Source organism: Leptodactylus fuscus, chromosome 6 (assembly GCF_031893055.1).
Source record: "Leptodactylus fuscus isolate aLepFus1 chromosome 6, aLepFus1.hap2, whole genome shotgun sequence".
NCBI classification, from domain to species: Eukaryota; Metazoa; Chordata; class Amphibia; order Anura; family Leptodactylidae; genus Leptodactylus; species Leptodactylus fuscus.
In genome coordinates, this window is record NC_134270.1 from 177,605,361 (window position 1) to 177,633,084 (window position 27,724).

The 27,724-nt window shown below is 43.8% G+C and overlaps 3 protein-coding genes across 3 annotated transcripts in view; 2 read left to right on the forward strand and 1 right to left on the reverse strand.

The window, feature by feature from the left end:
• The first annotated feature begins 1,904 nt into the window (after nt 1-1,904).
• LOC142209181 (putative G-protein coupled receptor 33) lies at nt 1,905-2,891 on the forward strand. The gene has a single exon (XM_075278114.1). The coding sequence runs from the start codon at nt 1,905-1,907 to the stop codon at nt 2,889-2,891; it is 987 nt and encodes a 328-aa protein (XP_075134215.1).
• A 16,001-nt stretch (nt 2,892-18,892) lies between these two features.
• On the forward strand, nt 18,893-19,915 carry LOC142209182 (putative G-protein coupled receptor 33). Its single transcript, XM_075278115.1, has one exon. The coding sequence runs from the start codon at nt 18,893-18,895 to the stop codon at nt 19,913-19,915; it is 1,023 nt and encodes a 340-aa protein (XP_075134216.1).
• A 3,962-nt stretch (nt 19,916-23,877) lies between these two features.
• Nucleotides 23,878-27,724, reverse strand: part of LOC142209881 (chemerin-like receptor 1) — a 96,140-nt gene continuing 92,293 nt past the window's right edge. The window contains exon 2 of the mRNA XM_075278918.1: nt 23,878-24,889. Coding sequence (XP_075135019.1) covers nt 23,943-24,866 — 924 coding nt within the window. The 5' untranslated portion in view covers nt 24,867-24,889 and the 3' untranslated portion in view covers nt 23,878-23,942. The remainder of the gene's footprint in view (nt 24,890-27,724) is intronic.

Sequence of the window (27,724 nt, forward strand, 5' to 3'; positions counted from 1 at the left end):
ACTTCCTAGGGGTATTGACATGGGTGGGCGGTGTCGCGGATTGTCAGAGCGGTGGGGGTCGGCAAACATGGCTGCTCCGGAGCATTAAAGAGAGCCTCCTGGAGTATCGTTAAGGTGAGGGGCAAAGTGGTAAAGTATCTGTATATGTGATTGTGTGGGGTTAGGGGCGAGGCTGTAGAGGGCAATATGAATTTTGGGGCTTGCTATGGTCCAAAGTGTGTGAGATTGCAGAGATGGTGGTGTGAGTTTGGGTTTTGTGGGGGTCCTGGCACAAACGTATGTGCGCTATTGTGATGAAAAGTAGCCTATTGCTCAATCGGGTGTATTAACTATGTTTGTGGAAAATTTCAGCCAAATCGGTCGAGCGGGTTTTGCGTGATTGAGGAACAAACATCCGAACATCCAAACACACAAACCCACAAACATCCAAACTCACAAACTTTCACATTTATAATATTAATAGGATGTAACTGTGTATGTGTGCATGTATATGTGTATGTATATGTAAGAATGTATGTACATGTGTATGTATATGTCTGTATGTAAGTGTGTATGTGTGTATGTATATGTATGAATGTATATATGTGTGTATGTATGTATGTATGTATGTAACAGTGTATGTGTGCATGTATATGTATGTATGTCTGTATGTAACTGTGAGAAGAATATGCAAATCTGCCTTCCATGATGTAATTGGGAAGACAGTTTGCTGCCTCAGTATTGCAAACCAATAGAGGGCGCTCACTGGAATGTGCAAGCCTGTCTTATGACAGGATTCCAGTGAAATAACCCAATAATGGCTGCTGTGTATGTGCATGTATATGTATGTATGAATGTATGTACCTGTGTATGTAGTTTCAAAAACATTGCCTAAAGAATAAGTCCAAAATAAGTAGTCCCGAAATTAATGCACAAGAAAGAGATCAAGACTTCAGCAATTTTGAAATGTCTGCCTGAAGAGTCCTGAGAACTTTGTAAAGTAAAGTCTGAGCCTAAATCCTAAGAAACGTCAATAGTCTCTTAGGAAACAAAGCCTGAGACCAAAGAGATGTAAGTAGTCTCAAAAGGAACGTCCAAGGAAGAGATATCTGCAAGGCAGTCGAGATGCAAAGTCTTTGCAGAAAACCTGAAAGATGGAAGTAGTTTCAAAAACATTGCATGAGGAAAAGATCTAACGCTAGGCTCACACCTGAGCTTAGGTTTCCGTTCTTCGGGTCCACTTGAATACCCCAAAAAAACGTAAAACCCAATCCACTTAAAAACAGGTCACAGGTTTCCAGTCTATCTATGTCAGCTGTACCACCGGAGGTGTAAAAGATCAGCCAAACTGTTTTGGCTCTACACCAGGAAAGCAGCTAAAAAAAGTTGTCCAAGATTATAAAAAAAACATGGCTACCATACTCCAAAAACAGCACCACATCTGTCCACGGGTTTTGTATTGTATAGCAACTCATTCCCATTCCCTTCATTGAAGCAGTCAGGTGTTGCACTGGAAGAAACTAGACATATTTTTGTGATACGGACAATCCCTTGGCTTTGGATACAATGTTCACAAAGCAAAGAAAATCTGCAATTAGGATTGAGCGGTCGGGATCGGGAAATATCGGTTCCCGATCAGCGATCGAGCAAATTTCACGATTGGGATCGGCTGGAAAATGGTCGAAAATTGGATTTTGAAATATCAAGATTGGCTCAACCCTACCGTATATATGATATACAATTAGGGTTGAGTGATCGGGATTGGGAAAGATCGGATCCCGATCAGCGATCGAGCAAATTTCACGATCACAATTCCGATCCCGATCCTGAAATCTCAAGAAAGGCTCAATCTTGTCTGTAATATGATCCTTATATCATACTTAACAAAACGTATATTAATCGATGTCTCATTTGCCTTTTAGGAAATGGCGCCCCCCAACGTTTCGGCAAGTTTACATCTCAACACAAGTGATGGACTCTTCCACCAGACCTTCTCAGCCTTCAAGCTGACCTCAGCGGTGTTTTTGCTCTTCACCTTCGTCTTTGGATTGGTCATGAATACTTTATATCTCTGGGTTCTCGGCTTCAGGATGAGAAAAACTATAAACACGACTTGGTTTTTTCATCTTATTTCCGGCAATCTCATGTTCACCCTCTCCATCCCGTTTTTAACTGCATATGTTATCATGAAGCCATATTGGATATTTGGACTATTTATGTGCAAAGTGATCAATTCCTTGATCTCGCTGAGCATGTATTTGGTTGTATTTGCCCTCACGGTGATCAGCATCGACCGCTACTGCCTGGTTTATTACCCCATCTGGTACCGAAGTTACATGAACCCAAAAAAGGCTTCTCTCATCTGCCTCTTCTTGTGGATTTTGGCTCTTTTGTTCACCTCCCCTTATCTTGCCTTCCGACAAATCAAATATGACAATAATATTACCATCTGTTACAATGACTATGGCCTTTCGGGACGGTGGGATGAGCAACAAGTAAAGTGGATTATGTTCACGACCCGGTTATTTTTGGGTTTGATCATTCCTTTTGCAATTATTGCAATAACTTATCTCAAAATCATCCTCAAAATAAGCAAAGAAAAACTGGTAAAGTCCACCAAACCCTACCGGATAATCTGCATTGCCGTTGTGTCGTTCCTTGTCTCCTGGACACCCTACCACGCATGGTATGGAATGAGTGTGGAACAAGGGCGGTTCCCAGAGAGTCTCCTAAATACGTTGCAAGTCTTAGCAATTTCTTTATCTTGTATCAATAGTTGTTTCACCCCTATAATGTATCTATTCATTGTGGAGAACTTCAAGCTTATGTTCAGAAAGTCACTCTTGGACCTTATTGAGTTAGTTGTTAATGAAGCCTTCACTTCAGCCAGCCGGAGTCTCGATGAGTCTTGATTCATTCCGGTAAGATAGGACTGTAGATGGTCAATCTAACATGGAAGACCCTGAGAAGATCTTCATATACAGTTGTCCCAGATCATTTGTCCAAATCTGTTGGCGTTATCATTATTCAGAAATTGCAATCCATCAACAATGAACAATAACCTCCTCCACACCCTTGTCCACCATGGGTACGTGTGTGGTTCGAGGAGCACCAGGATGAGTTTACCGTACTCCCTTGGCCAGCAAATTCCCCAGAACTTCAACCCAATCGAGAATCTGTGGGACCACCTCGATTGGGTTGTTCGCGCCATGGATGCTCAACCGCGTAACCTAGCACAGCTGGCCACGGCACTGGAGTCGGCATGGCTCAACATCCCAGTGATCATAATCACAACATCCCCTCTCTTCCTGGACGTCTCGCAGCGGTCCGCTCTGCCAAAGGTGGTTATTCTGGATTTTGACAGGTGGTCACATTAATGGGACTGAACTGTGTAGAACATTTCATTGTAGTATTATCATTATTGAATTGTACTGGATTATTGAGGCTCACATGATGTTATTACTATAAGGGTACTGTATGGTAACATTGTTTGGACATATACTGTATGATATTATATAATATTACGGTATTATTTACTCACCAGCATACTAGTATAATCGTGTAGTGTGCTTTCACTTTTGTGGGCACCATGTAGCAGCATTATTTAGATGCATTTTGCTTCAATAAATACATATTTGTTGATAGAGATAGGGTTGTGGCTTAGGAGAGTGTGGGCAGGTACAGAGAAGGGAGATGTGAGTGCATCACTCACGTCTCCCCTCCTGTACCCGCCCACACTCTCCTAAGACACAAAAAGTCCTGCCTACTCCCAGCACTAACCTAGGGAGGCGGGGGCGCGCACAGCGCTCTGCCGGCATGCAAAGAGAGAGAGGAGAGGAGAGAACAATGGCCGGAGCTCTGGGGAGTGGCAGCGGTTCTGTGCAGGTAAGTCGGTTGAGCGATTGGGATCGGAATTCCGTTCCCAATCTTTTTTATGCAGGATCGTAACCCGATCGCGATAGTGAAATTTATTCAATCGCCGATCGGTATCCGATCTTTATCTACTATGTTACTATGTTTTATGATCCCTATCGCTCAACCTTAGTCACTGTATATTATGTAACTGTATATTGTGTTCACTGTTCGTGCTGGGGTTCCCTTAAATATCTTCGATCATCACCATCACATTGCTCAAAAAGGGCTACAGCGTGTAAACTAAAAAGTTATGTTATGTGCAATAAAGAACCCACACTTTTTCACATGCTGCCTGTTTTTTTGTGATAGATAGATAGATAGATAGATAGATAGATAGATAGATAGATAGGAGATAGATAGATAGATAGATAGATAGATAGATAGGAGATAGATAGATAGATAGATAGATAGATAGATAGATAGATAGATAAGAGATAGATAGACAGATAAGAGATAGATAGATAGATAGATAGATAGATAGATAGATAAGAGATAGATAGATAGATAGATAGATAGATAGATAGATAGATGATAGATAGATAGATAGATAGGAGATAGATAGATAGATAGATAGATAGATAGATAGATAGATAGATGATAGATAGATAGATAGGAGATAGATAGATAGATAGATAGATAGATAGATAGGAGATAGATAGATAGATAGATAGATAGATAGATAGATAGATAGATAGATAGGATATAGATAGATGATAGATAGATAGATAGATAGATAGATAGATAGGAGATAGATAGATAGATAGATAGATAGATAGATAGATAGATAGATAGATAGGAGATAGATAGATAGATAGATAGATAGATAGATAGATAGGATATAGATAGATGATAGATAGATAGATAGATAGATAGATAGATAGATAGATAGGAGATAGATAGATAGATAGATAGATAGATAGATAGATAGGAGATAGATAGATAGATAGATAGATAGATAGATAGATAGGAGATAGATAGATAGATAGATAGATAGGAGATAGATAGATAGATAGATAGATAGATAGAAGATAGATAGATAGGAGATAGATAGATAGATAGATAGATAGATAGATAGATAGGAGATAGATAGATAGATAGATAGATAGATAGATAGATAGATAGGAGATAGATAGATAGATAGATAGATAGATAGGAGATAGATAGATAGATAGATAGATAGGAGATAGATAGATAGATAGATAGATAGATAGATAGATAGATAGATAGGAGATAGATAGATAGATAGATAGATAGAAGATAGATAGATAGATAGATAGATAGATAGATAGATAGATAGATAGGAGATAGATAGATAGATAGATAGATAGATAGATAGATAGATAGGAGATAGATAGATAGATAGATAGATAGATAGATAGATAGGAGATAGATATTGATTTTGCTCTTGGAAACACTACGGCGGGGGGTGCACTGTATATATGACAATAATGATATGCGCCCTCTATTGGGCTGTGTGCCCGGGGTGGAATGTTAGGCAGCTCGTACTTGCTGTATGTTTCCCCCTTATTTACACCGGAATGGCAAAGGCAGTACAGAGTCAAAAAAGTCACAATTTTGGGGGGTAAAGTTACATTTTGCACAAAAAGTTGCTACTTTTTATGCCTGGTACAGCAGAAGACTGGGATAGAAGGCTAATAAATGGGGGCCACTGCTTTGCATCTATTTTCGTGCCATCCTTCCATTGATATAAGATGATACATTAAGGCTTCGCTTCTTACAATAAAGACACTTTCACTTCTCGGGGGGTTTCGGACACTGACGCTGCTGAGGATTCCTGAGAAAACTGTTTGTACAAAAGCGGAATTTAGTTTTGAAATGATTGAGAACCATTTCTATATATAAAGAGAAGGAAGCGGCGGCCGCAGTGTGCGCTTACTAGCTGTGCACTATAATTGTAATACTGGAGACATTTATTCAAAAGCAGAAATTAGTTTTGAAACCACAGAAAACCTAAAAAGGAAATGTTTTGCAGTTAAAGAAACCTTTCACCCCCTCCAGCATGGCTTTCAGCTCCTTACATCTTTCTATAGCTGCTGCTCCACCGATTCCAGCACAGTTGGATTTTTTTCTCTAGCCCTCTCCATTCCCGAGCAGTCAATGCTGTTAGCTTTGGTGTCTGATATGCTATAAAGTCTCTGTACTGTCACTGATAGGGGTATTATACAATGTGGGGGTATTCAGGAGCACATTGTATTGTGTGGAAGTCACTCTGGGGCCATTATAATGTGTGGGCATGCTAAGGTGGGCATTATACTGTGTAGGGATACTGGGTGTCAGTTTACTTGGTGGGGACGCTAATGGGGCATTATACTGTGTGGGGACACTATGGAGGCATTATACTATGTAGGGGCACTATAGAGACATTATACTGTGTGGGGGCACTATGGAGGCATTATACTGTGTGGGGGCACTATGGAGGCATTATACCATGTAGGGGCACTATGGAGGCATTATACTGTGTGGGGGCAGTATGGAGGCATTATACCATGTAGGGGCACTATGGAGGCATTATACTGTGTGGGGGCACTATGGAGGCATTATACTGTGTGGGGGCACTATGGAGACATTATACTATGTAGGGGCACTATGGAGGCATTATACTGTGTGGGGGCACTATGGAGACATTATACTGTGTGGGGGCACTACAGAGACATTATACTGTGTGGGGGCACTATGGAGGCATTATACTGTGTGGGGGCACTATGGAGGCATTATACTGTGTGGGAGCACTATGGAGGCATTATACTGTGTGGGGGCACTATGGAGACATTATACTATGTAGGGGCACTATGGAGGCATTATACTGTGTGGGGGCAGTATGGAGGCATTATACTTTGTGATGGCACTATGGAGGCATTATACTATGTAGGGGCACTATAGAGACATTATACTGTGTGGGGGCACTATGGAGGCATTATACTGTGTGGGGGCACTATGGAGGCATTATACCATGTAGGGGCACTATGGAGGCATTATACTGTGTGGGGGCACTATGGAGGCATTATACTGTGTGGGGGCACTATGGAGACATTATACTATGTAGGGGCACTATGGAGACATTATACTGTGTGGGGGCACTATAGAGACATTATACTGTGTGGGGGCACTATGGAGGCATTATACTGTGTGGGGGCACTATGGAGGCATTATACTGTGTGGGAGCACTATGGAGGCATTATACTGTGTGGGGGCACTATGGAGACATTATACTATGTAGGGGCACTATGGAGGCATTATACTGTGTGGGGGCACTATGGAGGCATTATACTGTGTGGGGGCACTATGGAGGCATTATACTGTCTGGGGGCACTATGGAGGCATTATACTGTGTGGGAGCACTATGGAGGCATTATACTGTGTGGGGGCACTATGGAGGCATTATACTGTGTGGGGGCACTATGGAGACATTATACTATGTAGGGGCACTATGGAGACATTATACTGTGTGGGGGCACTATAGAGACATTATACTGTGTGGGGGCACTATGGAGGCATTATACTGTGTGGGGGCACTATGGAGGCATTATACTATGTAGGGGCACTATGGAGGCATTATACTGTGTGGGGGCACTATGGAGGCATTATACTGTGTGGGGGCACTATGGAGGCATTATACTGTGTGGGGGCACTATGGAGACATTATACTATGTAGGGGCACTATGGAGGCATTATACTGTGTGGGGGCACTATGGAGGCATTATACTGTGTGGGGGCACTATGGAGGAATTATATTGTGTGGGGGCACTATGGAAGCATTATACTATGTGGGGGTACTATGGAGGCATTATACTGTGTGGGGGCACTATGGAGGCATTATACTGTGTGGGGACACTATGGAGGCATTATACTGTGTGGGGACACTATGGAGGCATTATACTGTGTGGGGGCACTATGGAGGCATTATACTGTGTGGGGGCACTTTGGAGGCATTATACTGTGTGGGGACACTATGGAGGCATTATACTGTGTGGGGGCACTATGGAGACATTATACTGTGTGGGAGCACTATGGAGGCATTATACTGTGTGGGGACACTTTGAAGGCATTATACTTTGTGGGGGCATTATGGAGGCATTATACTGTGTGGGAACACTATGGAGGCATTATACTGTGTGGGAACACTATGGAGGCATTATACTGTGTGGGGGCACTATGGAGACATTATACTGTGTGGGGGCACTATGAAGGCATTATACTGTGTGGGGGCACTATGGAGGCATTATACTGTGTGGGAGCACTATGGAGGCATTATACTGTGTGGGGGCACTATGGAGGCATTATACTGTGTGGGAGCACTATGGAGGCATTATACTATGTGGGGGCACTATGGAGGCATTATACTGTGTGGGGGCACTATGGAGACATTATAATATGTAGGGGCACTATGGAGGCATTATACTGTGTGGGGACACTTTGGAGGCATTATACTGTCTGGGGGCACTATGGAGGCATTATACTGTGTGGGAGCACTATGGAGGAATTATATTGTGTGGGGGCACTATGAAGGCATTATACTATGTGGGGGTACTACGGAGGCATTATACTGTGTGGGGGCACTATGGAGGCATTATACTGTGTGGGGGCACTATGGAGACATTACTGTGTGGAGGCACTTTGGAGGCATTATACTGTGTGGGGACACTATGGAGGCATTATACTGTGTGGGAGCACTATGGAGGCATTATACTGTGTGGGGACACTTTGAAGGCATTATACTTTGTGGGGGCATTATGGAGGCATTATACTGTGTGGGAACACTATGGAGGCATTATACTGTGTGGGAGCACTATGGAGGCATTATACTGTCTGGGGACACTATGGAGGCATTATACTATGTAGGGGCACTATGGAGGCATTATACTGTGTGGGGGCACTATGGAGGCATTATACTGTGTGGGGACACTTTGGAGGCATTATACTGTCTGGGGGCACTATGGAGGCATTATACTGTGTGGGAGCACAATGGAGGAATTATATTGTGTGGGGGCACTATGGAGGCATTATACTATGTGGGGGTACTATGGAGGCATTATACTGTGTGGGGGCACTATGGAGGCATTATACTGTGTGGGGGCACTATGGAGACATTACTGTGTGGAGGCACTTTGGAGGCATTATACTGTGTGGGGACACTATGGAGGCATTATACTGTGTGGGGGCACTATGGAGACATTACTGTGTGGAGGCACTTTGGAGGCATTATACTGTGTGGGGACACTATGGAGGCATTATACTGTGTGGGAGCACTATGGAGGCATTATACTGTGTGGGGACACTATGGAGGCATTATACTGTGTGGGAGCACTATGGAGGAATAATATTGTGTGGGGGCACTATGAAGGCATTATACTATGTGGGGGTACTACGGAGGCATTATACTGTGTGGGGGCACTATGGAGGCATTATACTGTGTGGGGGCACTATGGAGACATTACTGTGTGGAGGCACTTTGGAGGCATTATACTGTGTGGGGACACTATGGAGGCATTATACTGTGTGGGAGCACTATGGAGGCATTATACTGTGTGGGGACACTTTGAAGGCATTATACTTTGTGGGGGCATTATGGAGGCATTATACTGTGTGGGAACACTATGGAGGCATTATACTGTGTGGGAGCACTATGGAGGCATTATACTGTCTGGGGACACTATGGAGGCATTATACTATGTAGGGGCACTATGGAGGCATTATACTGTGTGGGGGCACTATGGAGGCATTATACTGTGTGGGGACACTTTGGAGGCATTATACTGTCTGGGGCACTATGGAGGCATTATACTGTGTGGGAGCACAATGGAGGAATTATATTGTGTGGGGGCACTATGGAGGCATTATACTATGTGGGGGTACTATGGAGGCATTATACTGTGTGGGGGCACTATGGAGGCATTATACTGTGTGGGGGCACTATGGAGACATTACTGTGTGGAGGCACTTTGGAGGCATTATACTGTGTGGGGACACTATGGAGGCATTATACTGTGTGGGGGCACTATGGAGACATTACTGTGTGGAGGCACTTTGGAGGCATTATACTGTGTGGGGACACTATGGAGGCATTATACTGTGTGGGAGCACTATGGAGGCATTATACTGTGTGGGGACACTTTGAAGGCATTATACTTTGTGGGGGCATTATGGAGGCATTATACTGTGTGGGAACACTATGGAGGCATTATACTGTGTGGGGGCACTATGGAGGCATTATACTGTCTGGGGACACTATGGAGACATTTTACTGTGTGGGGGCACTATGGAGGCATTATACTGTGTGGGGGCACTATGGAGGCATTATACTGTGTGGGGGCACTATGGAGGCATTATACTGTGTGGGAGCACTATGGAGGCATTATACTGTGTGGGGGCACTATGGAGGCATTATGCTGTGTGGGAGCACTATGGAGGCATTATACTGTGTGGGGGCACTATGGAGGCATTATACTGTGTGGGGGCATTATGGAGGCATTATACTGTGTGGGGGCACTATGGAGGCATTATACTATGTGGGGGCACTATGGAGGCATTATACTGTATGGGGGCACTATGGAGACATTATACTATGTAGGGGCACTATGGAGGCATTATACTGTGTGGGGACACTTTGGAGGCATTATACTGTCTGGGGGCACTATGGAGGCATTATACTGTGTGGGAGCACTATGGAGGAATTATATTGTGTGGGGGCACTATGGAGGCATTATACTATGTGGGGGTACTATGGAGGCATTATACTATGTGGGGGTACTATGGAGGCATTATACTGTGTGGGGGCACTATGGAGGCATTATACTGTGTGGGGGCACTATGGAGACATTACTGTGTGGAGGCACTTTGGAGGCTTTATACTGTGTGGGGACACTATGGAGGCATTATACTGTGTGGGAGCACTATGGAGGCATTATACTGTGTGGGGACACTTTGAAGGCATTATACTTTGTGGGGGCATTATGGAGGCATTATACTGTGTGGGAACACTATGGAGGCATTATACTGTGTGGGGGCACTATGGAGGCATTATACTGTGTGGGGGCACTATGGAGGCATTATACTGTCTGGGGACACTATGGAGGCATTATACTATGTAGGGGCACTATGGAGGCATTATACTGTGTGGGGGCACTATGGAGGCATTATACTGTGTGGGGACACTTTGGAGGCATTATACTGTCTGGGGGCACTATGGAGGCATTATACTGTGTGGGAGCACTATGGAGGAATTATATTGTGTGGGGACACTATGGAGGCATTATACTATGTGGGGGTACTATGGAGGCATTATACTGTGTGGGGGCACTATGGAGGCATTATACTGTGTGGGGGCACTATGGAGACATTATACTGTGTGGAGGCACTTTGGAGGCATTATACTGTGTGGGGACACTATGGAGGCATTATACTGTGTAGGAGCACTATGGAGGCATTATACTGTGTGGGGACACTTTGAAGGCATTATACTTTGTGGGGGCATTATGGAGGCATTATACTGTGTGGGAACACTATGGAGGCATTATACTGTGTGGGGGCACTATGGAGGCATTATACTGTCTGGGGACACTATGGAGACATTATACTGTGTGGGGGCACTATGGAGGCATTATACTGTGTGGGGGCACTATGGAGGCATTATACTATGTGGGGGCACTATGGAGGCATTATACTGTGTGGGGGCACTATGGAGACATTATACTATGTAGGGGCACTATGGAGGCATTATACTGTGTGGGGACACTTTGGAGGCACTATACTGTCTGGGGGCACTATGGAGACATTATACTATGTGGAGGTACTATGGAGGCATTATACTGTGTGGGGGCACTATGGAGACATTACTGTGTGGAGGCACTTTGGAGGCATTATACTGTGTGGGGACACTATGGAGGCATTATACTGTGTGGGAGCACTATGGAGGCATTATACTGTGTGGGGACACTTTGAAGGCATTATACTTTGTGGGGGCATTATGGAGGCATTATACTGTGTGGGAACACTATGGATGCATTATACTGTGTGGGGGCACTATGGAGGCATTATACTGTGTGGGGGCACTATGGAGGCATTATACTGTGTGGGGGCACTATGGAGGCATTATACTGTGTGGGAGCACTATGGAGGCATTATACTGTGTGGGAGCACTATGGAGGCATTATACTGTGTGGGGGCACTATGGAGGCATTATACTGTGTGGGAGCACTATGGAGGCATTATACTGTGTGGGAGCACTATGGAGGCATTATACTGTGTGGGGGCACTATGGAGGCATTATACTCTGTGGGGGCACTATGGAGGCATTATACTGTGTGGGGGCACTATGGAGGCATTATACTGTCTGGGGACACTATGGAGGCATTATACTATGTAGGGGCACTATGGAGGCATTATACTGTGTGGGGGCACTATGGAGGCATTATACTGTGTGGGGACACTTTGGAGGCATTATACTGTCTGGGGGCACTATGGAGGCATTATACTGTGTGGGAGCACTATGGAGGAATTATATTGTGTGGGGACACTATGGAGGCATTATACTATGTGGGGGTACTATGGAGGCATTATACTGTGTGGGGGCACTATGGAGGCATTATACTGTGTGGGGGCACTATGGAGACATTACTGTGTGGAGGCACTTTGGAGGCATTATACTGTGTGGGGACACTATGGAGGCATTATACTGTGTGGGGGCACTATGGAGACATTACTGTGTGGAGGCACTTTGGAGGCATTATACTGTGTGGGGACACTATGGAGGCATTATACTGTGTAGGAGCACTATGGAGGCATTATACTGTGTGGGGACACTTTGAAGGCATTATACTTTGTGGGGGCATTATGGAGGCATTATACTGTGTGGGAACACTATGGAGGCATTATACTGTGTGGGGGCACTATGGAGGCATTATACTGTCTGGGGACACTATGGAGACATTATACTGTGTGGGGGCACTATGGAGGCATTATACTGTGTGGGGGCACTATGGAGGCATTATACTGTGTGGGGGCACTATGGAGGCATTATACTGTGTGGGAGCACTATGGAGGCATTATACTATGTGGGGGCACTATGGAGGCATTATACTGTGTGGGGGCACTATGGAGACATTATACTATGTAGGGGCACTATGGAGGCATTATACTGTGTGGGGACACTTTGGAGGCACTATACTGTCTGGGGGCACTATGGAGACATTATACTATGTGGAGGTACTATGGAGGCATTATACTGTGTGGGGGCACTATGGAGACATTACTGTGTGGAGGCACTTTGGAGGCATTATACTGTGTGGGGACACTATGGAGGCATTATACTGTGTGGGAGCACTATGGAGGCATTATACTGTGTGGGGACACTTTGAAGGCATTATACTTTGTGGGGGCATTATGGAGGCATTATACTGTGTGGGAACACTATGGATGCATTATACTGTGTGGGGGCACTATGGAGGCATTATACTGTGTGGGGGCATTATGGAGGCATTATACTTTGTGGGGGCATTATGGAGGCATTATACTGTGTGTGAACACTATGGAGGCATTTTACTGTGTGGGGGCACTATGGAGGCATTATACTGTGTGGGGGCACTATGGAGGCATTATACTGTGTGGGGGCACTATGGAGGCATTATACTGTGTGGGAGCACTATGGAGGCATTATACTGTGTGGGAGCACTATGGAGGCATTATACTGTGTGGGGGCACTATGGAGGCATTATACTGTGTGGGGGCACTATGGAGGCATTATACTTTGTGGGGGCACTATGGAGGCATTATACTGTGTGGGGGCACTATGGAGGCATTATACTGTCTGGGGACACTATGGAGGCATTATACTGTGTGGGGGCACTATGGAGGCATTATACTGTCTGGGGACACTATGGAGGCATTATACTGTGTGGGAGCACTATGGAGACATTACTGTGTGGGGGCACTTTGGAGGCATTATACTGTGTGGGAGCACTATGGAGGCATTATACTTTGTGGGGGCATTATGGAGGCATTATACTGTGTGGGGACACTATGGAGGCATTATACTTTGTGGGGGCATTATGGAGGCATTATACTGTGTGGGAACACTATGGAGGCATTATACTGTGTGTGGGCACTATGGAGGCATTATACTGTCTGGGGACACTATGGAGGCATTATACTGTGTGGGGGCACTATGGAGGCATTATACTGTGTGGAGGCACTATGGAGGCATTATACTGTGTGGGGGCACTATGGAGGCATTATACTGTGTGGGGGCACTATGGAGACATTACTGTGTGGAGGCACTTTGGAGGCATTATACTGTGTGGGGACACTATGGAGGCATTATACTGTGTGGGGGCACTATGATGGCATTATACTGTCTGGGGACACTATGGAGGCATTATACTGTGTGGGAGCACTATGGAGGCATTATACTGTGTGGGGGCACTATGGAGGCATTATACTTTGTGGGGGCATTATGGAGGCATTATACTGTGTGGGGACACTATGGAGGCATTATACTTTGTGGGGGCATTATGGAGGCATTATACTGTGTGGGAACACTATGGAGGCATTATACTGTGTGTGGGCACTATGGAGGCATTATACTGTCTGGGGACACTATGGAGGCATTATACTGTGTGGGGGCACTATGGAGGCATTATACTGTGTGGAGGCACTATGGAGGCATTATACTGTGTGGGGGCACTATGGAGGCATTATACTGTGTGGGAGCACTATGGAGGCATTATACTGTGTGGGGGCACTATGGAGGCATTATACTGTGTGGGAGCACTATGGAGGCATTATACTGTTTGGGGGCACTATGGAGGCATTATACTGTGTGGGAGCACTATGGAGGCATTATACTGTGTGGGGGCACTATGGAGGCATTATACTGTGTGGGAGCACTATGGAGGCATTATACTGTGTGGGGGCACTATGGAGGCATTATACTGTGTGGGAGCACTATGGAGGCATTATACTGTGTGGGGGCACTATGGAGGCATTATACTGTGTGGGAGCACTATGGAGGCATTATACTCTGTGGGGGCACTATGGAGGCATTATACTGTGTGGGAGCACTATGGAGGCATTATACTGTGTGGTGGGGGCACTTTGGAGGCATTATACTGTGTGGGGGCACTATGGAGGCATTATACTGTGTGGGGGCACTATGGAGGCATTATACTGTGTGGGGGCACTATGGAGGCATTATACTGTGTGGGAGCACTATGGAGGCATTATACTGTGTGGGGGCACTATGGAGGCATTATACTGTGTGGGGGCACTATGGAGGCATTATACTGTGTGGGGGCACTATGGAGGCATTATACTGTGTGGGAGCACTATGGAGGCATTATACTGTGTGGGGGCACTATGGAGGCATTGTACTGTGTGGGAGCACTATGGAGGCATTATACTGTGTGGTGGGGGCACTATGGAGGCATTATACTGTGTGGGGGCACTATGGAGGCATTATACTGTGTGGGAGCACTATGGAGGCATTATACTTTGTGGGGGCACTATGGAGGCATTATACTGTGTGGGGGCACTATGGAGGCATTATACTGTGTGGGGGCACTATGGAGGCATTATACTGTGTGGGGCACTTTGGAGGCATTATACTGTGTGGGGGCACTATGGAGGCATTATACTGTCTGGGGACACTATGGAGGCATTATACTGTTTGGGAACACTATGGAGGCATTATACTGTGTGGGGGCACTATGGAGGCATTATACTGTCTGGGGACACTATGGAGGCATTATACTGTGTGGGGGCACTTTGGAGGCATTATACTGTGTGGGGGCACTATGGAGGCATTATACTATGTGGGGGCACTATGGAGGCATTATACTGTGTGGGGGCACTATGGAGGCATTATACTGTGTGGGAGCACTATGGAGGCATTATACTGTGTGGGGGCACTATGGAGGCATTATACTGTGTGGGGGTACTATGGAGGCATTATACTGTGTGGGGGCACTATGGAGGCATTATACTGTTTGCAACAGCCCTGTCTATAATACAGTGGAATAAGACATTAGGGAGTCTGGCATTTTACCAAACAAAGTAGTGAGGCATTCTGCACTATATTGTCCAGATTTTGTGATTCGTCAACAGGGGGGCAAATATTTTACAGCACATGTCGCTCTATTTCTTATGTTTCTTAAGGGTATATCTTGTGAAGCCGCGCCCAATTAAAGTCACACTCCCAAAGAACCCCTAAAAAAAACATCCATCCTCCTCAATTTTTAGTGCTGGCAAGTATGTTATGACCTACTTGCAAATCCAATGTAAGTAGTCTAGAGAGAATGTAATAAACTCTATTAATTATACAGATCTGAATAGATGTGTCTAAAGGGCCAAAGAAACGTCACTAATATCATATCTATAGATGTCTGACACCCCTACCAATCAGATGACATACAGATAATGGAGCAGGAAGCAGACAGCTCTGTTTTCTGTGTAGTGCAACTTCATACCTGCAGCGTATGTCCCATTCAAGTGAATGTACGCTGATCTGCAGTTCCCTGGTTTGGCCACAACTCAGAGAATGGAGCTGTCTGCTTCCTGCTCCATTCTCTGTGTATCAGCGAGCACAGAAATAGGTTATCCATCTTTAGCACTTCTTCGAGCTCCTGAGATACCTCTGCAAACATGATGGACTCATTTTCTTAGTAGTAGGAATAAGCAAGGTTCTTAAAACTTGGATATAAATTTTTCCCAACTCTTTTTTTTTTATGTAGCACTTTAAGGTTTAGCCACTCCTCCAAGTCGTTAAATTTACAAAGTCATGACAAAGCTGTAGAAGATACGACATACTGGTAGATCATTCTTTTGATACACTATCTCTCTCTGCAGGAACCGGAAGTGTCTTAAACCACATGAAACTATTTGATGTAGATGCCACAGGTCATTCTTCTGTTAGTCACGGAATCCTTATAGCGTGTGATACATTAGCTGCTTAGGGCTGTACCGCTAACTTGTATGGCTTATCATAGTTAAGAGTGGACCACCTGGACGTATCTGGTAGATAGATAGATAGATAGATAGATAGATAGATAGATAGATAAAACTTCTTACAACTAAGAAAAATCTAGTTTGTAGATCAGACTTTAAGCTTTAACGTTCCGTCATTTCCGGAGTTCACACATTTTGTACATCGAACGCTACGCAGGAAATTATAAGAAAAGCCTCCGATACTGAAATTACTGGGGACAGAAGAAGCAGGATCGAAATATCTCCAGGTAGGACATAGAACATATATATATATATATATATATATATATATATACCGGCCTTTAGACTTATTGTATTCACTATGATTTAAGACTATTCATGTGACTTTGATAGACAGTAGTTAATGGGAGACCTAGCAAGGACATCGAAACGTGAGGGTGTTCTATAGGTGGTCTTTGATGGTTCCAGTAGACAAAGAGGTTGATTCATCGAAATGATCTCTTTTAGATTGGACACTAACTTGGCCCATCCGACCCCACCTCTCTATGAGCTCCAATCCCTTTAATAAGACTTATAGTCAGTGGTTGTTCCTTATTCTGCATAAGTGATAGCAAGAAACACGTCAGGATGATTCATATTATTTTGATGTTTCATAATTTCCAATAACTCAGAATCCATTTAATCCAAAAGATGATTCATTATTACAGGGGTATAGCTGAAGGGGTAACTAGGGTATTTGCCTTGTGGTTGGTTGGGTCAGGGTGAGATACTTTTATTTATGTAGATGAACCTTAGCTCCGGGTGAAGGAAAACCTAGCACCAGCTCAGATTATAGGAAGCTTAGGCTAAGCTCACATCCGCACCGCTGGAGACTTGGTGAAGACTTGCCCCATGATAGTCTATAGGGTCTGCTTAAGTGATACAAGACGTGCGCAGAAGTGAACCCAGCCTTACCCTACATGGTTAAGATATGTGTTTTAAAGTAATATCTATATATATAAAACTCAAATCCTGTAGTAGTCTGCTCTATACAAACCCACAGTTCTCGCCAGATTTTGGGTGAAATTTCCATCGGTATGCAAATGAGTTCTCTCGCAGCACTGGAGGCGGGCCCCAGCGCTTAAACAGCACTGTGGGCGTCCCCAATGCTACAAAAGAACTTTCCAGCGCCGCCTCCATCTTTTTCAGGAACGGGCTCTCTTCGCGTCTTCTTCCGGCGCTGTTTGAGCGCTGGGGCCTGCTTCCAGTGCTGCGAGAGAACTCATTTGCATATCGATAAAAAACGGGATTTCTACGGAACGGCAGCGCGGAGAAAACATCTTTCTTAAGGCTATTCCTATGTGTTAGGGACAAAAAATTGAGTTTTAATTATAGGATCCCTTTAAGAGTCTCCTGCCCAATGTTTTAAAGCCTCTGTTCTTATGGGAAACTCTAAGGGAGCAAATGTTTTTATTCCGCGTATTCCTTTGCTACCAAGCGACAGGCCCTTCAATTTTAAGCGTCTGCAGTTCCCAATCCGACTAGCATTTGCTATGACTATAAACAAAGCACAAGGTCAATCAAAAAGTAGCCGGCATTAATTTGGAGAGCCCACGTTTTTCACATGGACTGTTGTACGTTGCTTGCTCTAGAGTGGGTAACCCCAAAAATCTTTTTGTATACAGGTATGCACCTGAAGGTAAAACAAGAAACATTGTTACCAAAAAGCCCCACAATAGATAGTTGTGTAACCGGAAACCAATGTTACTCTTTTGTCTGTGAGCTACTGATAGATGACACTGGAGGGTGGGGGAAAGGGCTTCACGACAAATTAGCAAAATGACAAAATAATAAAAATTTAACGTGGAAAAAAAAGATTTGAGAATGTAAATTTTAGTAAATTTTCATTTTAGCATAACGAACAATTTCACATATTTTCCGTGGGTATTCTACTAGTAACATTATATTTCATGAATGGTGGGATCTAGTAGTCGTCTTATCCAATGAGATCTTGATGTTTCATGATTGTTACATTTTAAGACCTGTTTCTGCTTCACAGGAGATGACAACTCAGCCAACCTCCATCTTTAACGTCAGTGCAACTCATGGAACAACCATCCAAATGCCCTCATCGTCCCTCAACTTAGCATCGGCCACACTCTTATTTTTAACCTTTGCTTTTGGGCTTGTGGTCAACACCTTGTACCTCTGGGTGCTTTGGTTCAAGATGAACAGAACTGTCAACACCACCTTGTTCTTCCACCTAATTTTGGCCTACCTCATGTGTACCTTTGTGTTCCCCTTCGCGGGAGTCTATTTAATCATGGAACCACATTGGGTGTTTGGCCTCTTCCTCTGCAAACTCATCAACTCATTTCTGTCCCTAGCCATGTACGTGGCCGTCTTTTTCCTGACCGTTATTAGCGTGGATCGGTACTGCTTGGTCTTTCACCCACATCCATACAAAAAGTATATGAACCCCCGTTCTGCTTCCATCACATGCCTTCTATGTTGGGTTTTGGCTTTTGGTCTTACGACGCCATACTTGGTATTCCGTCAAGTGAGATATGAGGACAATGTTACGATATGCTACAATGACTACACTCTCTCGGGGAAGTGGGACCAAAAGAAAGTGAAATGGGTCTTGTTCAGCACCCGCTTGCTCATGGCCTTTGTCATTCCTTTTTCCATTATTACATTTTGCTATTTAAAAATATTCATCAAGATGAAGAGAGAAAGTCTCGCTAGGTCTAGTAGACCTTACCGAATAATCTTCATAGCTATTCTATCTTTCTTCATCTCCTGCACACCTTACCATATCTGGTATGGAATGAACGTTGAGAAGGACAAGTTTCAGCAAAGCATCCTGACGTCACTGCAAGCATTATCAACATGTCTGATCTGTATGAACAGTTGCCTTACCCCGGTTCTCTACTTGTTTATTGTGGAGAGTTTCAAAAACATGTTCAAGAAGTCTATCCTGGCCGTCATTGAGGCAGTGGTCGATGAAACATTCACCTCAACAAATTCTCCGGGGGGGGGTTGGACTTCATTGAGGAGATCCAACTTGTGTATGAAGTCTTAGGCCTGGTTCGTTTTCTGTTTGGGGGGTCCGCTTGGGGACCCCCCCAAAAAAGAAACCTATACGCATTAAAAAGAGGTTAGCTAAAACCACAAGAACCTCATAAACTATAATGTGGTCAATGTGGTTTCCGGAGTGCTGCTTATAATGCGTATAGACTTCCATTTGGGGGATCCCCAAGCGAACACCCCAAGCAGAATACCGAACGCAGATGTGAACCAGGCCCATGGGACTATTTTACACTGTGCAAACTAGCTCTTCTCCAGATGGAAGATATTTGTCTCTCTAGTGCCTCCTATAGGTAGCTAGAGATGTGCCCACCCTTCACTTAGCTAAAATTTGGCTATGGACCTCAGTTTCGATGGAATCCCATATATTACAATATTGCAACATTCTAACAAACCTTTGAAAGGATACAAATCACAACACAACGACTGAGTGGCCCCACATAGACCCCTATAGCATATTACTTTATGATATCTGATTCGAACAGCCACTCACTGTTCGACTGTTCGAATGGATTTCGAACCGCATTATAGTCTATGGGGGGAAATGCTCATTTCAGGGGTACGCAAAATTCAATAAAATTATACTTACCAAGTCCACAAGTGACGGTCGGGCTGGATTCTCCTTGACATCTTCTCCCGGCGTAGGGTCCCCGCGGCATATTCCGGCTGGAATTCACTCTGCCTAGGCATCGGGGCCTAGGCAGAGCCGACTGCGCATGCGAGGGCATGCCCGCGCATGCGCAGTCGGCTCTGCCTAGGCCGGATGCCTAGGCAGAGTGAATTCCAGCCGGAAGACGCCGCGGGGACGCTGCACGAAGAAGACTTCTAAAGGTAAGAGAAGAACCAGCATTGATTGGCAGAATGTATAGCATTCTGCCAATCAACGCTGGGTCTGCATCGAACCTTAAATTTCAAACAGCTAGTAGTGTTCAATCAAGTACGAGTATCTCGAATACCGTAGTATTCGATCAAACACCTACTCGATTGAACACTACTCGCTCATCTCTATTGTGAACATCTCGGTACTACGACTTCAATGTGAATATGAATGTAGAAAGCGCCCCCAGTGGCATCTACATGAATAGACCTCTACCTGCATTTCTATAATACAACAGATGACAAAAATATTTTTTTTTATTTTTGAGACACAAAACAGCACATACGAGAAGAACGAACATTCACATATGGCCAAGCCAGTCCGCAAAGGACACAAGCAATTACAACCGAATAAAACATGAAGTACATAAAAGAACACACGAGCTTGTTCCCTTCGAGTCTGGACTCTCACAAGCGCTTTTTACTGCTTTTCGGAGTGTTGTCCTCCCGCAGAGTTTTTGTTACTTTACATAACATTTTTACTTTTCAAATTTTGGTGTTTTTCTATTTTTCCTATTCTTATGGATTCACCAAAGCTTCTTTTTTTTTTTTTTTTTTTTTTTTTCTTTTTGCATTTTTAACTGGAATTTTTTCCATGAAAAATACAATTAAAAAACAATGTCACCTTTTATACGTGTCATTTCAGTCCAAATTGATGGCTACATGGAAACATTATATCAAATATCTTATGTTCTTTACAGATAAAAATCTTTATTAAATTCTAAATATTTTTTAGACAAATTGTCTTGGTGGAATTTGACATAGTCATTGTAAGGCATCCTGAAGGCCAAATGGAAACCAGATGGCGTTGAAGGGTAAAGTTTTTTGGGGGGTTTTAATGGAATTTACAATTAAGAATTGAATTTCCTGCAATCATAACTCAGTTAGAACCAAAATGTGGATAACTTATTACTGGAAGATGTCATTTTTTTGGAAATATCAAGTTTCCAAAAAGAAGAAAAAGTGGCTGTTCTCTGTTGCGAAATTTGAGATGTTTTACATACCACTGCCCTGAATAGTCACATGAATTTGATTTTCTGTTTTCCATTTCGTTCAATGGAGTCTTCTGCAGTCAACTGGAAACCATCAACAAGCTGTTTTTGACAGATCTGATAGTCTTAGGAGTCTCTTCTACTTAGTACTTTGAGGGCGTTAGGGTGAATGTATTGTATCTTCTCTAATTTTCTGATATATTATGACTTTCTATTAGGGTTGAGATTTCAGGATCGATATTAAAATTTGATTTCCGATCATTTTCCAGCCGATCCCGATCGTGAAATTTGCTCGATCACTGATCGGGATCCAATTGCTCCCGATCGCTCAACCCTATTCATGATAAACACATGAGTAGGGTTGAGCCGATCTTGAGATAACCTCCGACCTCAATCCCTCCGGAAGAGATTGGGATCGGAATTCCAATCGTGATCGTGAAATTTACTCGATTGCCGATCGGAATCCGATCTTTTCTGATCCCGATCGCTCAACCTTACTTTCTATGCACAACTTTTTAAAATGTTTCTATTGTCAGTGAATCAAAATATTGGGGTTTATTAAAGCTAATATATCTGACAACAATTTCAATAAAAATTTGTTTAGAAGATTACACCCTTTGGCACAGGGGTGGGCAATTAATTTTCCCATGGGGCCACATGAGAAATGGCAAATTTAGCTCCACCCACTTCTCCGCCTACTCCGCCCATTCTCAATCATTTTTCCATGTGTCCCACAAAGTAAAATCCTCCTACAGTCACCCTAAGATTATACCCCCTCCCCCTACATTATAACGTTTTCCTCCAAATGTCCCGCAGTATTAAGTCTCTCTCCTGGTGTCCCAGTATAAAATAGCAGAAACTAGAGGGGGACATTAAACAGGGGGCAACTAGAGGCAGACATGTCCCCCTCCAGCTACCCCCCATGGTTTAATATCCTCCTCCAGCTGCCCCAGTTTAATGTCACCCTCCATCTGCCCCCTAGTTTAATGTCCCCCCTCCATGTGCATTCAGTTTAACTGCCCCCCTACATCTGCCCCTAGTCCCCCCTCTTGCTCACATCTGCTGTGTCTTCTCTCTTTATCATCCAGCAGCCCCCACTGCCGGCAGCTTGCAGTAAGCACAGTCCCGTGTGGCTCTGCCCACTAACGAATCATAGCCTATCCTGGTGATAGGCTGTGATGACATCATCACAGGTCCTTGAACATCCGCCCTCTAGTTTAATGCCCCCCTCCATGTGCATTCAGTTTAACTGCCCCCCTACATTTGCCCCTAGTTCCCCCGTCTTGCTCACACATGCTGCCTCTTCTCTCTATCATCCAGCAGCCTCCATTGCCGGCAGCTTGCAGTAAGCACAGTCCCGTGTGGCTCCACCCACTAACGAGTCATAGCCTATCCTGGTGATAGGCTGTGATGACATCATCACAGGTCCTTGAAAAAACTTCCACTAGCTATGTGGGCCAGATAGAAGTAGTCAGAGGGGCCGGATGTGGCCCGTGGGCCGCACATTGCCCAGGTCTGCTTTGGCACTCAGAGTACTAAGTAGAGATATCCCAAAAGTAACAATATACTTCAATAGCACCCAGCAATGGATCATTAGGGGTGCAGATTTTATTTTTGTATAAAACAATATGCCCCTTTTAATTAGAAATATCTTCACTAATGGGGGTCACATACTTATTGTCACTTTTCCAGTAACATTTATTGCATGCCCATAAAAGTCTCTCCGTCTAATGTGTCTGTCTATTAAATTACAAATACACCAGAGACCATTTACAAACACCGGAACCAAAGGCAGTGGAGATGGAAAAAAAAACATGCCAAAAAAAAAAAAAAAAATTTCCCATCCAATGATTTATCTCCCATCCTAAGATAAATGGATCTGTCTGCTTTGTCATCTCTCCTCGTCCATCACAATGTAACGTTGCGCCATTGTCTCCAGTTTCATCGTAAGATGATTCCTCCCGGAGCGAGCGGGCTCTGTTGGCTTCCCCTCTTGAGTGAATAACTGTCCATTAGCTATAATTGGTATTGAACCGTCCGGTCAAATGTCCCGGCTCTTTACCACGACGTTTGTAGAGAAGCATCTAGAACACCACCATACAAGTCAAAGAGAGCATCTTCTCCAGTTGTCTTAATACTGTCCAAAGATGGTCCTTAGTTTGGGACTTCATCAAAAATAGTCTTAAACACCTGAGTCAGCGACCTCTTGACGGCATCCTTAAATTCTCGGCCAATGAAAACATAAAGTATCGGGTTGATACAACTGTTGAACATGGCTAAACATTTGGAGAGCGGTACCGCCACTAGACTAACCAAAAGTGGCAACCCGCCAAGGCATACTCGGGAGAGGGCTAGGGCGTGATAAGGGAGCCAACATAAAAAGAAGGAGAAGACCACCCCAGTGACCACCAGCAACGGCTTACTGCTCCGGTTGAGTTTCTTCTTACGAAGCGTAAGGAGGAGAATGGCGTAAGAGATAAGTATAATGATCAAAGGGACTAAGAACTGGTAGAGGAAGATACAGACGGTGAAGATATCAGCCTCTCTCCTCTCCCAGTCTTCAAAAACGTCTAGGTTCTTGCAAGAACTTCGGTTGCTTTCCGTAGACATTTCCGAAAGAGTGTAAGAACCCGGTACCAGGGCAATAGAAAGGATCCATATGACCAGACAAACAATGGTAACCAACCTGGGGTTTCGATAATTTTGGCACCATACTGGGAAGAGGACGAGAACGCAGCGATCAATGCTGATGGCACTTAGTAAGAGGATGCTGGCGTAGATGCTAAGGCCAAAGAAGCAGTTCACAAGTTTGCAAAAGATGGGTCCAAATGGCCAATGGAGGTCAAGTAACAGATAAAGAACTGTGACGAGAACCAAGAAGGTGGAGACGAAATCCGCCAACGCCAGGTTGAAAAACCATACGGTGTTGATATTTCTTTTAAGGCGGCAACCTGTTATCCAGATGACTGTGCCGTTACCCATCATGCCTAGGACAAAAATTAAGCTAAAAATCACAGTGGCCACAACTTGGACAGCATGGCGTAGTTCTGCAGTTTCTGCATATGTGGTGGAGTTCATCTTAATGTCCCCTGATGTTACACCTGTAAGAATAGAAAAGAACATTCAGTTATTACAGCACAACACTTAATGTATACTAATATAAAGGAGCACTCCACAGAAACTACTGCTTAGTCACAATGGGCTTATCAGAATCTGTCTACCTGCTGAATAGTGAGCGCAGCTCTGAAGTATAATACAGGATAAGTAATGTAATGTATGTACACAGTGACTGTACCAGCAGAATAGTGAGCGCAGCTCTGGAGTATAATAAAGGATAAGTAATGTAATGTATGTACACAGTGACTGCACCAGCAGAATAGTGAGCGCAGCTCTGGGGTATAATACAGGATAAGTAATGTAATGTATGTACACAGTGACTGTACCAGCAGAATAGTGAGCGCAGCTCTGGAGTATAATACATGATAAGTAATGTAATGTATGTACACAGTGACTGCACCAGCAGAATAGTGAGCGCGGCTCTGGAGTATAATAAAGGATAAGTAATGTAATGTATGTACACAGTGACTGCACCAGCAGAATAGTGAGCGCAGCTCTGGAGTATAATACAGGATAAGTAATGTAATGTATGTACACAGTGACTGTACCAGCAGAATAGTGAGCGCAGCTCTGGAGTATAATACAGGATAAGTAATGTAATGTATGTACACAGTGACTGTACCAGCAGAATAGTGAGCGCAGCTCTGGAGTATAATACAGGATAAGTAATGTAATGTATGTACACAGTGACTGTACCAGCAGAATAGTGAGCGCAGCTCTGGAGTATAATACAGGATAAGTAATGTAATGTATGTACACAGTGACTGTACCAGCAGAATAGTGAGCGCAGCTCTGGAGTATAATACAGGATAAGTAATGTAATGTATGTACACAGTGACTGTACCAGCAGAATAGTGAGCGCAGCTTTGGAGTATAATACAGGATAAGTAATGTAATGTATGTACACAGTGACTGTACCAGCAGAATAGTGAGCGCAGCTCTGGAGTATAATACAGGATAAGTAATGTAATGTATGTACACAGTGACTGTACCAGCAGAATAGTGAGCGCAGCTCTGGAGTATAATACAGGATAAGTAATGTAATGTATGTACACAGTGACTGTACCAGCAGAATAGTGAGCGCAGCTTTGGAATATAATACAGGATAAGTAATGTAATGTATGTACACAGTGACTGTACCAGCAGAATAGTGAGCGCAGCTCTGGAGTATAATACAGGATAAGTAATGTAATGTATGTACACAGTGACTGTACCAGCAGAATAGTGAGCGCAGCTCTGGAGTATAATACAGGATAAGTAATGTAATGTATGTACACAGTGACTGTACCAGCAAAATAGTGAGCGCAGCTCTGGAGTATAATACAGGATAAGTAATGTAATGTATGTACACAGTGACTGTACCAGCAGAATAGTGAGCGCAGCTCTGCAGTATAATACAGGGTAAGTAATGTAATGTAGGTACACAGCGACTGCACCAGCAGAATAGTGAGCGCAGCTCTGGAGTATAATACAGGATAAGTAATGTAATGTATGTACACGGTGACTGTACCAGCAGAATAGTGAGTGCAGCTCTGGAGTATAATACAGGATAAGTAATGTAATGTACGTACATAGTGACTGCACCAGCAGAATAGTGAGCGCAGCTCTGGAGTATAATACAGGATAAGTAATGTAATGTACGTACATAGTGACTGTACCAGCAGAATAGTGAGCGCAGCTCTGGGGTATAATACAGGATAAGTAATGTAATGTATGTACACAGTGACTGCACCAGCAGAATAGTGAGCGCAGCTCTGGAGTATAATACAGGATAAGTAATGTAATGTACGTACATAGTGACTGCACCAGCAGAATAGTGAGCGCAGCTCTGGAGTATAATACAGGATAAGTAATGTAATGTACGTACATAGTGACTGTACCAGCAGAATAGTGAGCGCAGCTCTGGAGTATAATACAGGATAAGTAATGTAATGTATGTACACAGTGACTGCACTGGCAGAATAGTGAGCGCAGCTCTGGAGTATAATACAGGATAAGTAATGTAATGTATGTACACAGTGACTGTACCAGCAGAATAGTGAGCGCAGCTCTGGAGTATAATACAGGATAAGTAATGTAATGTATGTACACAGTGACTGCAGAATAGTGAGCGCAGCTCTGGAGTATAATACAGGATAAGTAATGTAATGTATGTACACAGTGACTGTACCAGCAGAATAGTGAGCGCAGCTCTGGAGTATAATACAGGATAAGTAATGTAATGTATGTACACAGTGACTGTACCAGCAGAATAGTGAGCGCAGCTCTGGAGTATAATACAGGATAAGTAATGTAATGTATGTACACAGTGACTGTACCAGCAGAATAGTGAGCGCAGCTTTGGAGTATAATACAGGATAAGTAATGTAATGTATGTACACAGTGACTGTACCAGCAGAATAGTGAGCGCAGCTCTGGAGTATAATACAGGATAAGTAATGTAATGTATGTACACAGTGACTGTACCAGCAGAATAGTGAGCGCAGCTCTGGAGTATAATACAGGATAAGTAATGTAATGTATGTACACAGTGACTGTACCAGCAAAATAGTGAGCGCAGCTCTGGAGTATAATACAGGATAAGTAATGTAATGTATGTACACAGTGACTGTACCAGCAGAATAGTGAGCGCAGCTCTGCAGTATAATACAGGGTAAGTAATGTAATGTAGGTACACAGCGACTGCACCAGCAGAATAGTGAGCGCAGCTCTGGAGTATAATACAGGATAAGTAATGTAATGTATGTACACGGTGACTGTACCAGCAGAATAGTGAGTGCAGCTCTGGAGTATAATACAGGATAAGTAATGTAATGTAC

Bases quoted from the DNA above. Each gene is read 5' to 3' on its own strand.
- LOC142209181 (XM_075278114.1), top strand. From the start codon at position 1,905: ATGGCGCCCCCCAACGTTTCGGCAAGTTTACATCTCAACACAAGTGAT.
- LOC142209182 (XM_075278115.1), top strand. From the start codon at position 18,893: ATGACAACTCAGCCAACCTCCATCTTTAACGTCAGTGCAACTCATGGA.